This window comes from Phyllobates terribilis, unplaced genomic scaffold (genome assembly GCF_046119375.1).
Source record: "Phyllobates terribilis strain yellow unplaced genomic scaffold, ASM4611937v1 Scaffold_1__5_contigs__length_1240528914, whole genome shotgun sequence".
NCBI lineage: Eukaryota > Metazoa > Chordata > Amphibia > Anura > Dendrobatidae > Phyllobates > Phyllobates terribilis.
The window spans coordinates 1,134,649,807-1,134,668,599 of record NW_027362761.1 but is presented as its reverse complement, the minus strand read 5'-3'; the positions used below and the strand labels follow the sequence as shown (position 1 = coordinate 1,134,668,599).

Sequence of the window (18,793 nt, the reverse complement as noted above, 5' to 3'; positions counted from 1 at the left end):
CACACCTTTCCCCAGGTTCAACAAACCCCCTCTATGGCTTTTGCCGATGACAGTTTGAGGTCTTTTTTGTTCGCTGCTGTCTGTTAGGTGGTCCGCATGGTCACCTGTTATTTTTTCCCACACATTGTGACTGAATTAGGATGTCCCACAGTCCTGTATCCCCAATGCGATTAAAGAAAAAAAGGAGATTTTTGTGCACTCACCGTAAAATCTCTTTCTCTTAGCCTCTAATTGGGGGACACAGGACCATGGGTGTTATGCTGCTGTCCACTAGGAGGCGACACTATACATAATCTGAAAGATTAACCGTGGCTCCTCCTCTGCAGTATACACCCCTGGACTGCGTCAGCCTTCTCCAGTTTTGTGCAAAAGCATTAGGAGGAACGTAACATGGATAACAACCATGCCTATAAGAAGGCAACTATGTACGAGCTCAAACAAAGACAATATGAGAACTCAACATAACGGCCTGGAACGGGCAACCGGGTGGGAGCTGTGTCCCCCAATTAGAGGCTAAGAGAGATTTTACGGTGAGTACACAAAAATCTCCTTTACTCTGTCGCCTCATTGGGGGACACAGGACCATGGGACGTCCCAAAGCAGTCCCTGGGTGGGAAGCAATGGACGAATATTGTGTAGACAGGCCCCTACAGGTACCGCCGCCTGCAGGATACATCTACCCAGGCTCGCGTCTGCTGAGGACTGAGTATGAACCCTGTAGTGTTTGGTAAACGTGTGTAGGCTAGTCCAGGTGGCTGCCTTACATACTTGTTGTGCTGAAGCCTGGTGCCGAATGGCCCAGGAGGCCCCTACCGCACATGGAGAGTGTGCCGTAATTCCGGCTGGAAGAGGAGAATTTTTGAGGCGGTATGCCTCTTGTATGGTGGATTTGATCCACCTGGGAAGGGTAGCTTTGGAAGTTGGCAGACCCTTGCGGCCGCCTTCCAGTAGAAGGAAAAGAGAATCAGACTTCCGGAAGGGCGCAGTCCTAGACACATAGATTCGCAGTGCCCTGACAAGGTCAAGCGTATGCAGAGCCTTCTGCACTCTATGAACTGGGACCGGACAGAGGGATGGCAGTGAAATTTCCTTATTAAGGTGGAAGTTGGACACAACCTTCGGAAGGAAGGATGGGACCGTATGGAGAACTACCTTGTCCTGGTAAAAAAACAGGAAGAGCCGTCTGCAGGAGAGTGCTGTCTGTTCAGACACCCTGCGTAGCGAGGTGATTGCCACCAGGAAAACCACTTCCTGGGATAGAAGGCGGAGTGGGACTTCACTAAGGGGTTCAAAGGTGTTTCCTGCAATGTTGTCAGCACCAGGTTGAGGTCCCACGTTTCTAGTGGTCGTCTGTAGGGGGGAACCAATCGGGAAACCCCCTGAAGAAATGTCCTTACTTGTGGCTTGTTAGCAATGCACTTCTGAAAAAGCACAGAGAGCTGACACCTGGCTCTTAAGGGAGGCCAGGGAGAGTCTGGTCTCCAGACCCGATTGGAGAAACCCTAGTACCCTGGGGAGGGAATAAGGGAATGGGGTCTGGCCACGAGATTCGCACCAGGTAAAGAAGGCTTTCCAGGTACGGTAATAAATCTTAGCAGAGGGTGGCTTCCATGCCCTGATCATGGTTGCAATGACGTCCGGCGAGAACCCTGACTGGGTTAGAACCCAGGTCTCAATGGCCATGCCGTCAAACTGAGGGCCCCTGAGTTCTGGTGGTAGAACGGGCCTTGTGACAGAAGATCCGGGCGGTCCGGGAGACGCCAGGGAACATCTGCTGTGAGCTGTACGATGTCGGCGTACCATGTACGTCTGGGCCAGTCCCGTGCGATTAGGATGGTTGGAACTCCCTCTTGCTTGATCTTCCTCACCACTCTGGATATCAGGGGGAGAGGTGGAAATATGTATAGGAGCTGGAACTGGGTCCAGTCCTGAACCAGGGCGTCCGCTCCTAGCGCCCGCGGGCCGTGTGTTCTGGCCATGAAGTTGGAGACCTTGGCATTGAAGTGGGATGCCATTAGGTCCACGTCCGGAGTCCCCCAGCGATGGCAAATCTGGCGAAAAACTTCGGGATTGAGAGACCGCTCTCCCGAGTCCATTGCTTGCCGGCTGAGGAAGTCTGCTTCCCAGTTGTCCACACCCGGAATGTGGACCGCAGAGAGAACCGAACCTGTGTCTTCCGCCCAGTGGAGAATGTGTGTCACTTCTCGCATCGCCTGGGCACTGCGGGTCCCCCCCATGGTGATTCACATATGCCACAGCCGTGGCATTGTCCGACTGTACTCTGATGTGAGAGGCTGCCAGTAAGTGATGGAAGGCTCTCAACGCCAGGAGGATGGCACAAATTTCCAAGATGTTGATGGGCATGGTCGCTTCCGCTGGGGACCACTTGCCCTGTGCTCTGTGGTGTAAGTGCACCGCACCCCAACCCGTAAGGCTCGCGTCGGTGGTCAGAACCTTCCATTGACCCGTGAGAAATGATTTCCCCTTTGTTAGTGAGGTTGGCTTGAGCCACCAGTGCAGGGACCTCCTTGTTGACGACGTCAGCTGGAACTCCCTGTCGAGAGAAAAAGGGGTTCCTGTCCCATGACTTGGGGATGGCTAATTGGAGAGGCCTGAGGTGAAGCTGGGCAAATGGGGCAGCTTCAAATGGCGCCACCATCCTGTCGAGGACTCTCATGGCAAACCGGAGAGATCGAGGGGGTTTGCTGAGGAGGGTGCGAACTCATAGACTGAGAAGCAGTGCCTTGTCCTTGGGAAGGAGCACTAGACCCCTGAAGGTGTTGAATAGCATTCCCAGGAAGGTCAGAGACTGACTCGGGGTTGGTGATGACTTTTGTAGGTTGACTAACCAGCCCAGGCGACTCAGAGTGTCGATTATGATTGAGACGCTGAGCTCGCAGTCCTTGAAAGTAGGAGCCTTGATAAGGAGATCGTCCAGGTATGGAACGACTACTATGCCTCTGGAGTGCAGGACGTCCATGGTGGCTGCCATGACTTTGGTAAACCCTCTGGGAGCCGTGGCGAGTCCGAACGGGAGAGCCACTAACTGGTAGTGGTCCTGGTCGATTGCGAACCTGAGAAATCTCTGATGAGCAGGTGCAATTGGTATATGCAGGTATGCGTCTTGAATGTCTATGGAGGCGAGAAATTCTCCCTTCTCAATGGACGCAATGATGGACCGAAGGGACTCCATGTGGAAGTGATGTACCCGTACATATTTGCTGAGCTGTTTTAGGTCCAGTATGGGCAGTACGCCGCCTCCTTTCTTGGAGACTACGAATAGATTGGAGTAGAACCCTTGGGTTGGAAGTTAACTCCATCTTGTATCCCGAAGACACTAGTTCCCTGACCCACCTGTATTCTGTAATAGGCAGCCAGACTTGATGAAAGAGCAAAAGTCGGCCGCCTACGGGTGGGGTGTCTTCCGGAGTCCGTGAGTCATGATGAGGAGGAAATCTGAGATTTTCCTCCTTTGGACTTTGACTGGCCTGCTTTTGACTGCTAGGTCTTGTCCGACTTTTGCGTCGACCGCGAGTTGTCCCTGCGTGGGGAGCAGTTGCTATTTTGTGCTGGACGCGAGACGGACCAGCCCGAAGAGTTCCGAAAGGATCGGAAGCGAGTTTGGTTACGCTTCCTGTAAGTGCGTTTGGGTTTCAGTTGGGGGAGAGAGGTACTCATACCCCCAGTGGCGTTGGATAGCATCATGTCCAACTGTTTGCCAAAAAGTCGACCACTGAGGTACAGGAGGTGCGTGAGGGACTTCCTTGAGGCTGCGTCTGCTTTCCATTCCCGCAGCCAGAGGATATGCCTGTAATCTGCTACAACTGCTATTTGAACCACTTGGTCCGACAGCTCAGGAGCAGATGCTTGGAGGCCAGCTTGTAAATTTTTGGGGCCAAGCCAGGATGGCCTTAGCAGCCCAAACTGAAGCGAACGCGGGAGCCAGGGAGGCCCCTGTGGCCTCGAAAATTGAATGAGCCTTGCGTTCCACCTGACGGTCTGCTGCATCCCTGAGGGTTGAGCTATCTGGCAGTGAAAGGAGTGACTGTGGTGCTAGCCTAGAGACTGGGGGATCCACTTTGGGTGGATCTGTCCATTCCTTGGTGACCTCCTGTGGGAAGGGGTACCGTGCCTCCAGATATTTGCGATTTAAGGATCGATTTAAACTCTGGGTGGTCACAGAGATCTTAGGCGGCTTCAGAGCTCCTTCAAAGGAAATGTTCTGGTGCCTCCGGGGGCGGATCAGAAATGTCCAGCACCCGATGGATGGACGAGATTACGTCCTCAACTAGCCCTGTATTGCTAGGGGGGATTGGGATCAGGGACCCTTCAGTTTCCTTGTCAGAGTCGGAATCACAGATGTCTTCAGAATCCTGTGTATCGCTAAGGCGTCTCCTGCTGGATGAACCGGGGCAGAGGCCTTCTCTGGTCGGGGATCGCTGCGGAGATCTGCATTGTCTGTCCCTGGTAGGGGACGGTCTAAATGACCTGGAATTAAGGTGTCTCTCCCTAGAAGTGGATGACCGTGTGCTATGGGATGACGCAGATGAAAGTGACCTGTGGGTCCGCTTGCGTCCTAACCTAGACGTGGATGTGCCCGGGTCGTCATGTCCCTGAGTCGAGCTCTCCCTTTGCTGGGTAGCGTTCATAGCTGAGGCATGACGCTGCAGAGCCTGAAGCAATGTGGAGGTTAGGTTATCTATAGACTGCATCATAGATTGCGACATCTGAGTGACCCATTCCTGCGTGGCATTAGACCCGAAGCATTGGCAGGGGCTTCTTGGGGCTCTGGCACAGTAGTCTAGATGAAGTCCTGGTAGTGCAGGTACGTGCTGCCACTGGGGCGAGTATTACTGCAGGCTGTACAGAGTGCATAATAGCAGTCATGCCTGGTTCTCTTGGACCTCGAGTCCGGCATAGTGCACAGGGGTGGCTATGCAGAGGAGCTTATAAGAAATAATGGATTCACAGCAGAGGAGGAACTCCAGCTGTGATCTTACCCCACCAGTGTGCCCCTAGGTCCAGCGCCTAAGATCCACAGTCCTGTGCCTCCCCGGAGACTGGCAGGCCTGGTCTGTATCTGCCGACCGGAAGCTGCAGGCTTAATTCTTTATCCTGCAGCAGATAATGGCCGCCGGAGTAAAGTTTAAGGAAGAAGGGGGGCGGAGAGCTGAAAAGGGCGGCAGTTGCTGTGTGAAATCGCGCCCTTTCAGTCTGGATCCACCCCCTCTATGACACTGTAGAGTGTCATATTTGTCATCCAGGGGCGGGCCGGGGGGCGGAGAGGAGGTGGCGGCTTCGGCTAGGCTGAAGCCGCGGTCTAAATTAGATGCCTGATGCCCAAAAGGGCTCCAGGCCGGCGCGGAAGTCCGGGAGGGGGCTGGATCTGAATCGGACCCCCCCGGATTTAAAGGCAGGATAGCGGTGGGGGTATAAGCGGAAGGGGGGCCCTGAGAAGAGTCCCCCTGAGGCACCATAGAGCTGGTGCTGCCGCAGAGACAGGGTGCAGGGAGGCCTGTGCCTGTGTTGTGCCATGCCTGCCTGCACTCCCCCCGGCCCCGACAGGAGCCCGCAGCAGGGCTGGGGTCCCTGGATTCAGCTGCAGAGTGCTGCCTGTACAGGCCCTACCTGAGGCGTTTCAACCTAATGCCCCCAGAGGAGGATTAGGGAGGGTGCTGCTGTCACCATCAGGGGGCTTTATCCTCGCCTCGACCTCAACCCAGAAACCAAAAGGAATTGGGGAAGGAGGGTGGTCTCTACTTCGAACCAGCACCCGAGGGGTTGGAGAAGGAGCGACATGGGGAATAGCCATCTCGACTTCAACTGTGCACCCCGTAATAGGGGGCAGAGGAAGGAGCCGTGCCGGGAGTCTCGCAGGAGACCCACTTTTCTTCATCTGTAATCCCGTCGGAGAAAATGGAGTAAAAGTTTAAGGTGTGCCTCCTATGAGACACTAAGCAAATACTGGAGAAGGCCGACGCCGTCCAGGGGTGTATACTGCAGAGGAGGAGCCACGGTTAATCTTTTTCAGATTATGCATAGTGTCGCCTCCTAGTGGACAGCAGCATAACACCCATGGTCCTGTGTCCCCCCAATGAAGTGACAGAGTAAATAGATTTTTGTACTTTCTCGTTGAATACATTGGGGGAGACAGCTCCCACCCCATTTCCGATGTTTCTGCCCGGTGATAACTTCTTGTTGCCTGTGATTTATATGTTGTTCTTCTCCGGGTTCAGGTCATGTTGGTTCCTGGTTGCTTTTCGTTTTGGTTTTTCCATTTTCGGGTTCTCTTCCACTGCTTTTGGCACTAAACTGAGCTGCCTCCTGTCTGAGGAGCGAGTATAGCCCACCAGGAGTCAAGACTTTTTTTTCCCCCTGAGTAGTGTCGAGCTTTCTAGAGGCAGGGCATATACCCACTATCGTGTCTCCCTCAATTTTTTCCATGAAAAAAAGATTTTACTAAACAAAAATCCTATTTTTCATTGTTGAACAAGCTTTAAAACCCTGCAGTAGATATTATAAACAAAACATGAGGTCATGAGGGTTCTACGATAAAGAAAAATGTAATTAATTTTTACTTTCAAAAGGTTCAGCTTCAGAAATTCCCATCACTTATCTGACTGTACATTAGCCCTGCTACCAAGAACCAGTACATATAATTATTCACTATTCTTCATACTCAGGCTGAGGGACATACCAAAAGAACCCATAAATTACCTGTTCGGTTTTTAACAACAGTCAGCCAATGTTCTGCATCATATCGGGACTTGTTGAGTATGGAGTAGACAATGGTGCCGCAGAGAATGGACGTGGCTCCTCTAACTTGAGGGTCCCCATGATTAATGTAGCTCAGGATATCGGACACAAACTGCATTTCTGGAAAGAAGACGAAACTGTAAATTTTAATTTACAGCATAGAAATCATGCAGCAGTTATATGACCTTATGGGGGATACACTGTAATAGTAACTCCGGTGTAATCAGCCCAGGAATAATTTCACCTTCAGTAAACCGTAGACAGACGCACCCGTAGGTGTGATCAGCGGTTACCTGGATGGTCTAGGCTCTCTGGCTGCAGCTTGTAAAGCCTGCTGAAGAAAGCTTCAGGGTACAGAGCGACAGCCGCCCCAACACAGCTCAATGCCAACGCCTTCACACTGACCCGCACCACTTTGTCTGGGATCATGGCTGCAAAACACAAAATGACACCAACTTCTCAGGAAGCTGTCAAATAACCCGGCTGATTTGTCTGCAGTTTCAGTGCCGATGTCACATAACGCATATCCCTGTGCAATTTTTTTTTTACATTATCTTGTACACATGGACCTTCCTCATCATCTGCAATAAGTTTCCACATTAAAGGCTGAACTATGCCTGTAGATTACGGTAGTAGTTGTTGACTGGTAGGTCGGCTGAACAACTTTGTAGATAATTGCTTTACTTACTGTGAATCTGCTATTACAGCTTCAGCAGGGATCTCAGAGGCTTGATCTCCCAAAGATATACAATCTATTACACATCCAGTGAAGAGGAGATCAATGCTTTACAATGGTTTAAAGCTACTACAATGCCCTGCACATGGGGTAAGTGGCAAAGGGAATCAGAAGAACTATATTACATATCTAATTGGAGCTATTTGCTAATATTATTACACCTACTACATGTTGGGAAAGGATTCTGGAGATGGGAATACCCCTTTAATGTACAAAAAAAACCTTTATTTCTAGTTTTCTGAAATCAAAGTGGTGTACTTACCCCCCTTCTGTCCGGTCAGCAGGAAGGAAGCAGATAACAGGCGTATGCAGTGAACGAGGGGTGCCGCATCATCATCTGTGTAGTGTCCAATGTCCCCCTTTATCCTGGAAGGCTACAACAAGAATGGAGTCGTCATAACCACCGATATAATGTCACTCTCTCTACTGTACAGGAATATAGGTAAATAATTAGGCTTCCCCCTCCCCCATTACCTTATTTTCCATGTCTCCTGGCTCTACCGTTTCCTCTCTGGTGACAAAGCGATCAACGCTGCTATCAGAGGACTGGCGACTGTGGCCCATGGTCTTCAACAGGTGACTGTGGTTAAGACCTTTATAGGTAAAGAAAGATTAAGATGACACGTCCCATCAATCCCCCATGTATCTGAAAGCCTAAATTAAATATATGTCGTAACCGCAATCTTTGACACATCCAAATATATAGAGATTAGTATATTCCTTATGTTTGGAGAACTTTCTTGCATCTGGGCCTGTCTAGAGGTGACCCCACTAAGTGCAAAGGGGTATTCCCAGCCCAAATGGCACATCCATAGGATATACCATAGCTGTATAGTATATGTGGGTTCCACCAATGGGACCAGCATCTATCTAGAGATGATGACTAGCAAAGGTACAAGATGGGAATACTCCTTTATCTTTGAGCATCAGTTGCTAAGGTTGGAAACCTGTAAAAAAAATATACAGTACAGACCAAAAGTATGGACACACCTTCTCATTTAAAGATTTTTCTGTATTTTCATGACTATGAAAATTGTACATTCACACTGAAGGCATCAAAACTATGAATTAACACATGTGGAATTATATACTTAACAAAAAAGAGTGAAATAACTGAAAATAATGTCTTATATTCTAGGTTCATCAACGTAGCCACCTTTTGCTTTGATGACTGCTTTGCACACTCTTGGCATTCTCTTGATGAGCTTCATGAGGTAGTCACCGGAAATGGTTTTCACTTCACAGGTGTGTCCTGTCAGGTTTAATAAGTGGGATTTCTTTCCTTATAAATGGGTTTGGGACCATCAGTTGTGTTGTGCAGAAGTCTGGTGGATACACAACTGATAGTCCTACTGAATAGACTGTTAGAATTTGTATTATGGCAAGAAAAAAGCTGCTAAGTAAAGAAAAACGAGTGGCCATCATTACTTTAAGAAATGAAGGTCAGTCAGTGCGAACAATTGGGAAAACTTTGAAAATGTCCCCAAGTGCAGTTGCAAAAACCATCAAGCGCTACAAAGAAACTGGCTCACATGAGGACCGCCCCAGGAAAGGAAGACCAAGAGTCACCTCTGCTTCTGAGGATAAGTTTATCCGAGTCACCAGCCTCAGAAATCGCAGGTTAACAGCAGCTCAGATTAGAGACCAGGTCAATGCCACACAGAGTTCTAGCAGCAGACACATCTCTACAACAACTGTTAAGAGGAGACTTTGTGGAGCAGGCCTTCATGGTAAAATAGCTGCTAGGAAACCACTGCTAAGGACAGGCAACAAGCAGAAGAGACTTGTTTGGGCTAAAGAACACAAGGAATGGACATTAGACCAGTGGAAATCTGTGCTTTGGTGTGATGAGTCCAAATTTGAGATCTTTGGTTCCAACCACCGTGTTTTTTGTGCGACGCAGAAAAGGTGAACGGATGGACTCTACATGCCTGGTTCCCACCGTGAAGCATGGAGGAGGAGGTGTGATGGTGTGGGGGTGCTTTGCTGGTGACACTGTTGGGGATTTATTCAAAATTGAAGGCATACCGAACCAGCACGGCCACTACAGCATCTTGCAGCGGCATGCTATTCCATCCGGTTTGCGTTTAGTTGGACCATCATTTATTTTTCAACAGGACAATGACCCCAAACACACCTCCAGGCTGTGTAAGGGCTATTTGACCAAGAGGGGGAGTGATGGGGTGCTACGCCAGATGACCTGGCCTCCACAGTCACCAGACCTGAACCCAATCGAGATGGTTTGGGGTGAGCTGGTCCGCAAAGTGAAGGCAAAAGGGCCAACAAGTGCTAAGCATCTCTGGGAACTCCTTCAAGATTGTTGGAAGACCATTTCCGGTGACTACCTCTTGAAGCTCATCAAGAGAATGCCAAGAGTGTGCAAAGCAGTCATCAAAGCAAAAGGTGGCTACTTTGAAGAACCTAGAATATAAGACATATTTTCAGTTGTTTCATACTTTTTTGTTAAGTATATAATTCCACATGTGTTAATTCATAGTTTTGATGCCTTCAGTGTGAATGTACAATTTTCAAAGTCATGAAAATACAGAAAAATCATTAAATGAGAAGGTGTGTCCAAACTTTTGGTCTGTACTGTATATATAAAAAAATAAATAAATCACAAATTGAAGGTAAATTACCAAGAGATGGGTTTCCAAAGCAATCTCCCGGCTCCCCCTGGTGAATTATCGTCCCTTCATCTTCTTCGTCCTGTAGCTGTCCTATCTGCATCCCAGAATACTGGTTTTCGGCACCGTCGATCACCTAAATATAATGACACAGTATTGTCAGTGACTGGTAATCAGATGTATACATGCATATGTAAATGGATCAGTGGGACGCTAACATGTCAGGGATGAAAAGCATCATTTTATTTTTCAGACCAGTCTCACAATGACCCAGAGAGAATCATATATTCCACCAAAAAATAAGAAATATAACAAAACAATATAGGAAAGAATCATATCAAAGGAGTGCTTGAGAGTCTTCTACTAGCAATACAAGTTTTGACCAAGATTTCCCATGTATGGCAGGAGGAGATGGCTACCAGATAAGTGATGGCTGCTGGGCGAACGATGTTTTGACTGACAGCCATCTGAGCAGTCTCTCCCATACACAGGAGCGCTTGCGTTCAGCCGAGTGATATTGCGCTCTCTATCAGAGAGCCACCGAGAGACATGTCTGGCGCAAGAGGCTTAACCCCGAAACAACAAAGTGATCGGCAGTCCAAAATCTCACACGACCAATCGATCTCTGTCCCGACCATCAGTTAGCTGGTGCAGCCAACCTTAGTGTAATGTGTATGTTGGGACCTTAAAAAACATACCCTTCTCAAAAATCCTACCCAAATATATAATAAGTGTAATAATAATAACATTAGCAAATACCTCCAATTAGAAACTTAGTATAGTTCTTCAGATTCGTTTTGTTGCTTACCCCATGTGCAGGGTATTTCAGTAGCCTAGGTATCCCTGTTATGACCAGTAAGACCTGTTTAACTGTCACTATGAGTGGACGTATCCATGGATACCTATGCTACTGCAAAGCCCTACATGAGGTAAGCAACATAGCAAATCTGAAGAACTATACCACATTTCTAATTGAAGGTATTTGTTATTAATATTACCACTACACCTACTACTTATTGGGATAGGATCTTGGAGATGGGAATACCCCTTTAACTTCATTTTCAGAGCCTTCTTGGGTAACAAAGTATTAGAAAAACATGGCTGTCTTGTAAAAATAGTGCTTTTACTACTTATAACATTGGTAAGGCTGAATAGGTCCTTGTACAATAAGATCAATACGTTTTGTAATAATCCTACATGCCAGATCTCAGGAGTCTAACAGTGAAGGTGCATCCAAATTAGCTTGGAAGTGCATAGGGGGCGTCGACACAATCACAGTACCCACCCCCTATGCACTTCCATGATAATTTGCTTGCGGCTTCGAATCTTGATATCTCAACATCGGCACATGAGATGACTACAAAACTCCATACGGCTTTTACCAAGCTGGATGATTAACGTTGAGTGGACAACTCCACATTTTCAATGAGAACTGGTTTGAAAATGACAAAGCTGCGATTGCAAAACACTAAAATAACTCTGTAAATTAAATTCAGCATGCAAAGAAAAATTAAAAAACAAAAAAGGGAAGGTGCACTTCTGAAAAAAACAAAAGATACACTACATGGTGGTTCGAGAAAAAAAAAAAGGCCTGGAGTGCACCATGCATGGGTATCCTCTGCGGAGGTCATGCTCTCAGGTGGAGGAATGCTGACCTTTTCAAAACTATTGGCTGAGAGTGAAAAGGAGAATGATGAATAGGTAGATGTGTCCAACTCTGGGCCCTCCATGGAGGAACTCTGAGATATGTCAGGCCCTTCAGTTGAAGACCGGGATACCCCCTCTGCCCGCTGCACACTTACAATTTCCGAACTGTCCGAAGGGGTCACAGCAGAATCTGGACCTTCTGTGGTGGTCTGTGAGCTATCGCTCACTGGTGAGGAAGCCTGAGTGGTTCCCTCATTCAGGTCCATGTTTGTGTCCGACTGGACAGTGCTGATTTGACTTGAGCTGCGACTTAACATGTCCTCCTCGTCGCCTTCGGTGACTGTGCTGGCCAGGTCGGAGCTGCTCAGGTCTACAGAGTCAGACTGCAGGGTGTGCTGCGACCGCGGCTGTTCGGTTATAATATCGTGAGTGGTGGGGTCCAGAGTGGAGGTGGGAGCTGGAGCAGGAGCACCGGGGGACGCTCCCGAATCTGAAGATTCCTCCTTCTTAACCCCAGCTGGAAAATATGGAAACAACAGTAGAGAAAAAGTGGAGTGAGAGTACTTCTAACAATTGTCAGGTGTAGGAACCTCACCTATGCATCATTGGTCTCCAACTTGATGCACCACAACCTGTAGAGTTCTGTCCGCAATAGGACTTGGACATCTCGGAGATCGGTGCAACATCATCATCTCCAAAATAACCACTGCAGAGGCGTGAGTAAAGTGTGACCTTGCCTCCCCCTCCCTTGTCCCCTGCTGCGGGATGGACACAGCGCTCATTATCGGCACCAGTACATCCCGCACCAATGGAAAAGCAGGAGAGGCACGATTCAGGCTTTCCATAGCACTCTCCGAGGGATGAAGACAGGCACCATCTCAGAGGCCGGAAACATTACTTATGGAGACTATACATTAGATTTGTAACTGCATGTTATCATAGGGGATGATTGCCTTAAAGGTTTTAAGTACAATATTCCCATTTATACCATATGAGAAATGTATGGGACTGACCTATAAATGGAGCAGCGGTGACATCTGATTTGTTTTCAGCCTCATCTTCTAAGCCTTCCTCCTCCCCAAGGTGAATTTTACCTGATCAAGCATGAAGACAAGTCATCAAACCAAGCACACAATTACAGGAATCCTGTATTCTATATTAAAAATACTATGTGATCTCAGTCTCTGGGCCTCCATGACTGTGTGCGGAGCTGAGCTGTGCCGGCTCCATACAGAGGTCACAGCCAGCTGCAGCGGTAACCACAAGATAGGGGGTAACTTACCGATCGCTGAGGGTCTGACTGCTGCAACCCCCCCCCCCCCCATCAGTGATCCAGAGATATATGTTATATTTCCGTACACATGGATGTATGACGGCTTTATTTTTGTGGGACAAGCTACACTTTTGAATGAAATCATTTATTTTACTACATAATGTACCTGAAAACAGGAAAAAAAATCCAAGTGCCATGAAATTATGAAAAAAACACAATTCTTACATTTTCTGGGAATTGTTTTTACGGTGTACACTGTGCTTTAAAAATTACATTGCATTATAATTCTTATCAGTCAAATTCAGTTTTTTTAATCTTATTTTTTCTTCCATTTTTTTTTTTAAAGTATAAACTATGGTATTTTTTAGATCCTCCAAAGCTGAGTCCACAAAAGGCCCTGGACATCTCACCCAAAAAAACACGTAGCACACCTTGATAAAGGCCAAGTACCCAAAAAACTATCCTACCAGGATCAGAGAAAAGCAGGAGACCGGTGGTCAGTAGGGCAGTCGCAAGTCTTACTTCTACATCACAGAGGCATCACGCACATGTCCGGTACCTCTAATAATGAATTGTATACTCTCCCACACAGTGTACCTGGGCTCATTACACACATATAAAAAGGCAAAACATGAGTCTAAAATATTTAAATATACACCGCGTGCAGAATTATTAGGCAAATGCGTATTTTGATCACTTTGATACTTTTTATACATGTTGTCCTACTCCAAGCTGCATAGGCTTGAGAGCCAACTACCAATTAAGTAAATCTGGGGATGTGCTTCTCTGTAATGAGGAGGGGTGTTGACTAATGACATCAGCACCCTATATAAGGTGTGCTTAATTATTAGGCAACTTCCTTTGCTTTGGCAAAATGGGTCAGAAGAGAGATTTGACGGGCTCTGAAAAGTCCAAAATTGTGAGATGTCTTGCAGAGGGATGCAGCAGTCTTGAAATTTCCAAACTTTTGAAGCGTGATCACCGAACAATCAAGCGTTTCATGGCAAATAGCCAACAGGGTCGCAAGAAGCGTGTTGGCCAAAAAAGGTGCAAAATAACTGCCCATGAATTGAGGAAAATCAAGCGTGAAGCTGCCAAGATGCCATTCGCCACCAGTTTTGCCATATTTCAGAGCTGCAACGTTACTGGAGTATCAAAAAGCACAAGGTGTGCGATACTCAGGACATGGCCAAGGTAAGGAAGGCTGAAAAACGACCACCTATGAACAAGAAACATAAGATAAAACGTCAAGAATGGGCCAAGAAATATCTTAAGACTGATTTTTCAAAGGTTTTATGGACTGATGAAATGAGAGTGACTCTTGATGGGCCAGATGGATGGGCCAGAGGCTCGATCAGTAAAGGGCAGAGAGCTCCACTCCGACTCTTAGACGCCAGCAAGGTGGAGGTGGGGTACTGGTACGGGCTGGTATCATCAAAAATGAACTTGTGGGACCTTTTCGGGTTGAGGATGGAGTGAAGCTCAACTCCCAGACCTACTGCCAGTTTCTGGAAGACAACTTCTTCAAGCAGTGGTACAGGAAGAAGTCGGTATCGTTCAAGAAAAACATGATTTTCATGCAGGACAATGCTCCATCACATGCATCCAACTACTCCACAGCGTGGCTGGCCAGTAAAGGTCTAAAAGAAGAAAAAATAATGACATGGCCCCCTTGTTCACCTGATCTGAACCCCATAGAGAACCTGTGGTCCATCATAAAATGTGAGATCTACAGGGAGGGAAAACAGTACACCTATTGGAACAGTGTCTGGGAGGCTGTGGTGGCTGCTGCACGCAATGTTGATCGAAAACAGATCAAGCAACTGATAGAATCTATGGATGGAAGGCTGTTGAGTGTCATCATAAAGAAAGGTGGCTATATTGATCACTAATTTTTTGGGTTTTTGTTTTTGCATGTCAGAAATGTTTATTTCTAAATTTTGTGCACTGATATTGGTTTACCTGGTGAAAATAAGCAAGTGAGATGGGATTATATTTGGTTTTTATTAAGTTGCCTAATAATTCTGCACAGTAATAGTTACCTGCACAAACAGATATCCTCCTAAGATAGCCAAATCTAAAAAAAAAAAACACTCCAACTTCCAAAAATATTAAGCTTGGATATTTATGAGTCTTTTGGGTTGATTGAGAACATAGTTGTTGATCAATAATACAAATAATCCTCTAAAATACAACTTGCCTAATAATTCTGCACACAGTGTAAATACATATTTAAAAAATATATATTTATTATATCTTGTATTATAATTAATAAAAAACATATTTATTGTTTTAATAGTTTATTATAATTTACAAAAAAATATAATACTATTTACAAATACATATATAAATGTATTTATAAATATATATATATATATACGCAAATAAATAAAAATTATAAATACTATATATATGTATTTTATACTTTAACCAATACTATATTATATATATCTTAAGATATAACAAATATATATATGTGTATATATATATATATATATATATATATATATATATATATATATATATATATATATATATATATATATATATATATATATATATATATATACATACATACATACATACATACATACATACATACATACACACATACACACATACACACACAATTTCTATTTTTTATATTCCCTGTTTTTTATTTTTCAAGCAAATGATTGGCCAGTTTAGGAAAAGCAGTAAGTGCAGAGCGGGGAAGGATCATCAGTAATCACCTCTTTGCTTCCGGGACAGAAGAGGACTGCAGGCAGAGCTCCCACCAGCTGCAAATCACAGAGAATGGAAGAGGGGAGAGAAGTTAATAGGCGCATGCAGTATTAGGGGAGCCCCTCCGGCGTGATTCGTGTTAGAGGATCAGCCCGCAGTCAATCATGGACAGATATTAATACAAGAGAGATCAAATATTAGTAATTGCAGAGCTCTATGAGACCAGCGTGATTATGGACTAGAAGGTTAACCTAAAATCTAAGACAAAGGTAAAATGCAAAGTGAAGCTCGGAATTTTAGACAAACCCCATATTTAGTAATGGAACATAATCTCCACTTGTACGGATGATTGCTGACAAACGACAGACTCCAGGACATGACGAGCTGCACTCCGAAGCAAATCAGAGCCCTCAAAATGTATTCTTGTAAAGGAAACAATTTAAGTTTTGACTTAGGTCTTTAAGGGTTTCTCCAGCGCCGCTCACTTCATCATGGGGTGCCTGCGAGGTCAGGTCTCACCTCTTGATGGAAAAAGCACGAGGCTTTGGAGGAACACTTTCACTAGAACTTATAGCCAAGCGCTTAGTACGGTAATTATACAAGTAAAAATACTAATCAGAGAAAATCCAAGGATTTCACAGTCCAACATCACATGGGCCAATATGGCGGGCAGGTTGTGTGGGACTTTGCCGCTGAGCATGGTGCAGTTACAGATCACAGTAGGTGGCGGGTAGTATAAAGCAATATCAGGCCAGAGATCAAAAGTGATCAAAGCAGTGTGAACAGAGGCGCAGGAAAATGGGATATATGCCTTCCGTTACTGGGTATAAAATAAAGGGTTCAAAATCGTATTCTACAAGATGCAACCATACGTTTGTCTCTCGCAATTTAAAGTAACATCCAAGGTTTTAATAAAAATGGACAGAGCAAAAAATGCATATGAATAATAGAGTAAGCAATAGTAACCTACTTAATCATCAGTCAGCACGATGGTATCCCGCATTTATCCCATATATCTATCAAATGCGGCTGCAGCCAATCACTGACGGTATTAACACTGAAACCAGTGATTGTCTGCAGCAGTGATGTGAAGGATAGACTAGAGGGGCAGGGAATTGAATAGACAGGCATGGCTTATTTGATCAACGCACACATTTTGTACCCTTTCCAAATTTTTTTTTTTTTTAAAAGAAAACCGAGGAAATCCCCTTAAAGGGTTTTTACCACCATTGGGTCCATTTTATTATTTTACTCTTAAAATGCCTGTATTTGAGGCTAAAAAATTTTTTTTTACAATTGTGTTTCTTTAAAGATTTTGCACTGTGTAACTTTTATTGGCTTTTTGTTTCTCGACACATTCAACGTTTAGGACTACAGACCACATCAATCAGTTGAGAGGAGCTCAAAAAAAAAAAAAAAAAAAAAGTGCTAAAAGTCAAAATGAGCTTCGTGATGGATTCTCCGTTAATTCAGTTTACAGCCAGCAATACACGAGGCCATAGAGGGCAACTGGGTGCAAACATTTTTAATGAAACCAAATGGCAAAAATTACTTTTCGGTCGCTTGAGAATATAGGTTTATATCTGGCGGAGAAGTTAAGGACAGCTGGCCAAGCTGGATTATATACAGTGTAGGGCCAGAATTATATATCCCTGGCATGGCTTGCTGCTACTAATGGCAAGGGAAAAAGAAAAACCCAAGACACGCCTGGATGTGATCTATAGTTAGATGCATATCTTGCCTATGAGCTCTACGATGCTCCCACTGCGGCCGCGGCCCTGAGTGTCATCTCGGCACACGCTGACATGTGGAACGCCTCCGGACGTGGTGAGGATGTGAAGCAGCTCGATGGGGGGCGTCCTGAAGATCTGCTGCAGCAGCTCCAGAGCCCCGGTTACCACATTATGATCCTGGTGCTGGGTGTAATGTAACGTCAGCTCATAAATCTAGAAAGATAAAGAATACTACAAGCACTTATTTTCATTTAGAAGAAAAAAATTATATTATATATATATTCATTAATATATTTATTTATTTTTTTCAAACATTGCGGGAGATAGCAAGTAAAATAAAACATGGAGTCGAGCGGCCATGAAAGGTTCACCTGCGTTAGCTGCTCCACAGAAGGGGAGATTTCAGCCTCTTTCCGGGTCACCCCAAAACTTCCTTTCAGACTGGTGTCCTTCACCTGCTGCTGTAGTAGTGGGATTAGATAGCGTAGTGTTAGCAGGACCCCCAGAATCAAGAGTGTCGGCCGGTCGTCCTCAACAGGTACCAGCAAACCTGCAAAAATACTACAGTTTACTAACCCTTCATTTAACTCACAATCATAGAGGAAATCAGTGTCACCATCATAAAATCTAAAAAAAAAAAAAGATTTCAAAACAGTGAACAAGATGACAAACGAGATAAAAGGTACGACCCATTATTGTTTTTGCACGTTTTTTGTCATTTTAGGTTCGTTTTGGATTATGCACCAAATTCTTCTATTAATTTGTGACTTAACTCTGCAGTCTATTTTATAAGTGTTAGGCTATGTGCCCACGATGCAGAAATGAAGCAGAAAATTTCTGCAGCATTTCTGCATCTCCCTGGCAGAAAAAACGCATGCAGATTGTACATGTGTTTTTCCTGCAGAATACATGCGGATCCACATGCGTTTCCGCATGCAGATTGACAAGCGCTTTCCAGGCGATAGCATCACTTGGAAAGTGCTTGACAACTAGGTCACACTGTATAAATCCATGAAAACAGCATGGATTTATACAGTGTGAACCGTAAAAATAAAATAACCTATACTCACCCCCAATGCCCCGGCGTGGCTGCAGTGCTGCTCCCTGGCTGGTTCCTGGCTGCCGGCATATCGCGAGACAGAGAGGTGAAGGGCCTGCGGTCACATGACTGTGACATCACCGAAGGTCCTTCAGCGCTGCCGGCATGCACTCATGCCTTAGCCATTTTGCCTGCCTGTACGTTTTTAGTCTTGCAGATGCTTGCAGTCAATTTCACAATTGTGACTTTAAAAAAAAA

General features: G+C 45.6%; 1 protein-coding gene across 2 annotated transcripts in view; it reads right to left on the bottom strand.

Moving 5' to 3' along the window:
• The window catches only part of HTT (huntingtin), a 174,085-nt gene that overhangs the window by 97,330 nt on the left and 57,962 nt on the right, over nucleotides 1–18,793 (bottom strand). Inside the window, exons 8-17 of one of the 2 annotated variants that reach the window (XM_073647559.1) lie at nucleotides 17,868–18,046; nucleotides 17,505–17,709; nucleotides 15,772–15,819; nucleotides 12,780–12,860; nucleotides 11,922–12,283; nucleotides 10,132–10,255; nucleotides 7,967–8,085; nucleotides 7,755–7,866; nucleotides 7,050–7,187; nucleotides 6,718–6,876 (exon numbers count right to left, since the gene is read on the bottom strand). In XM_073647559.1, the coding sequence (XP_073503660.1) occupies nucleotides 6,718–6,876; nucleotides 7,050–7,187; nucleotides 7,755–7,866; nucleotides 7,967–8,085; nucleotides 10,132–10,255; nucleotides 11,922–12,283; nucleotides 12,780–12,860; nucleotides 15,772–15,819; nucleotides 17,505–17,709; nucleotides 17,868–18,046 (1,527 nt within the window). The remainder of the gene's footprint in view (nucleotides 1–6,717; nucleotides 6,877–7,049; nucleotides 7,188–7,754; nucleotides 7,867–7,966; nucleotides 8,086–10,131; nucleotides 10,256–11,921; nucleotides 12,284–12,779; nucleotides 12,861–15,771; nucleotides 15,820–17,504; nucleotides 17,710–17,867; nucleotides 18,047–18,793) is intronic. The other variant, XM_073647565.1, reaches the window with a different exon arrangement.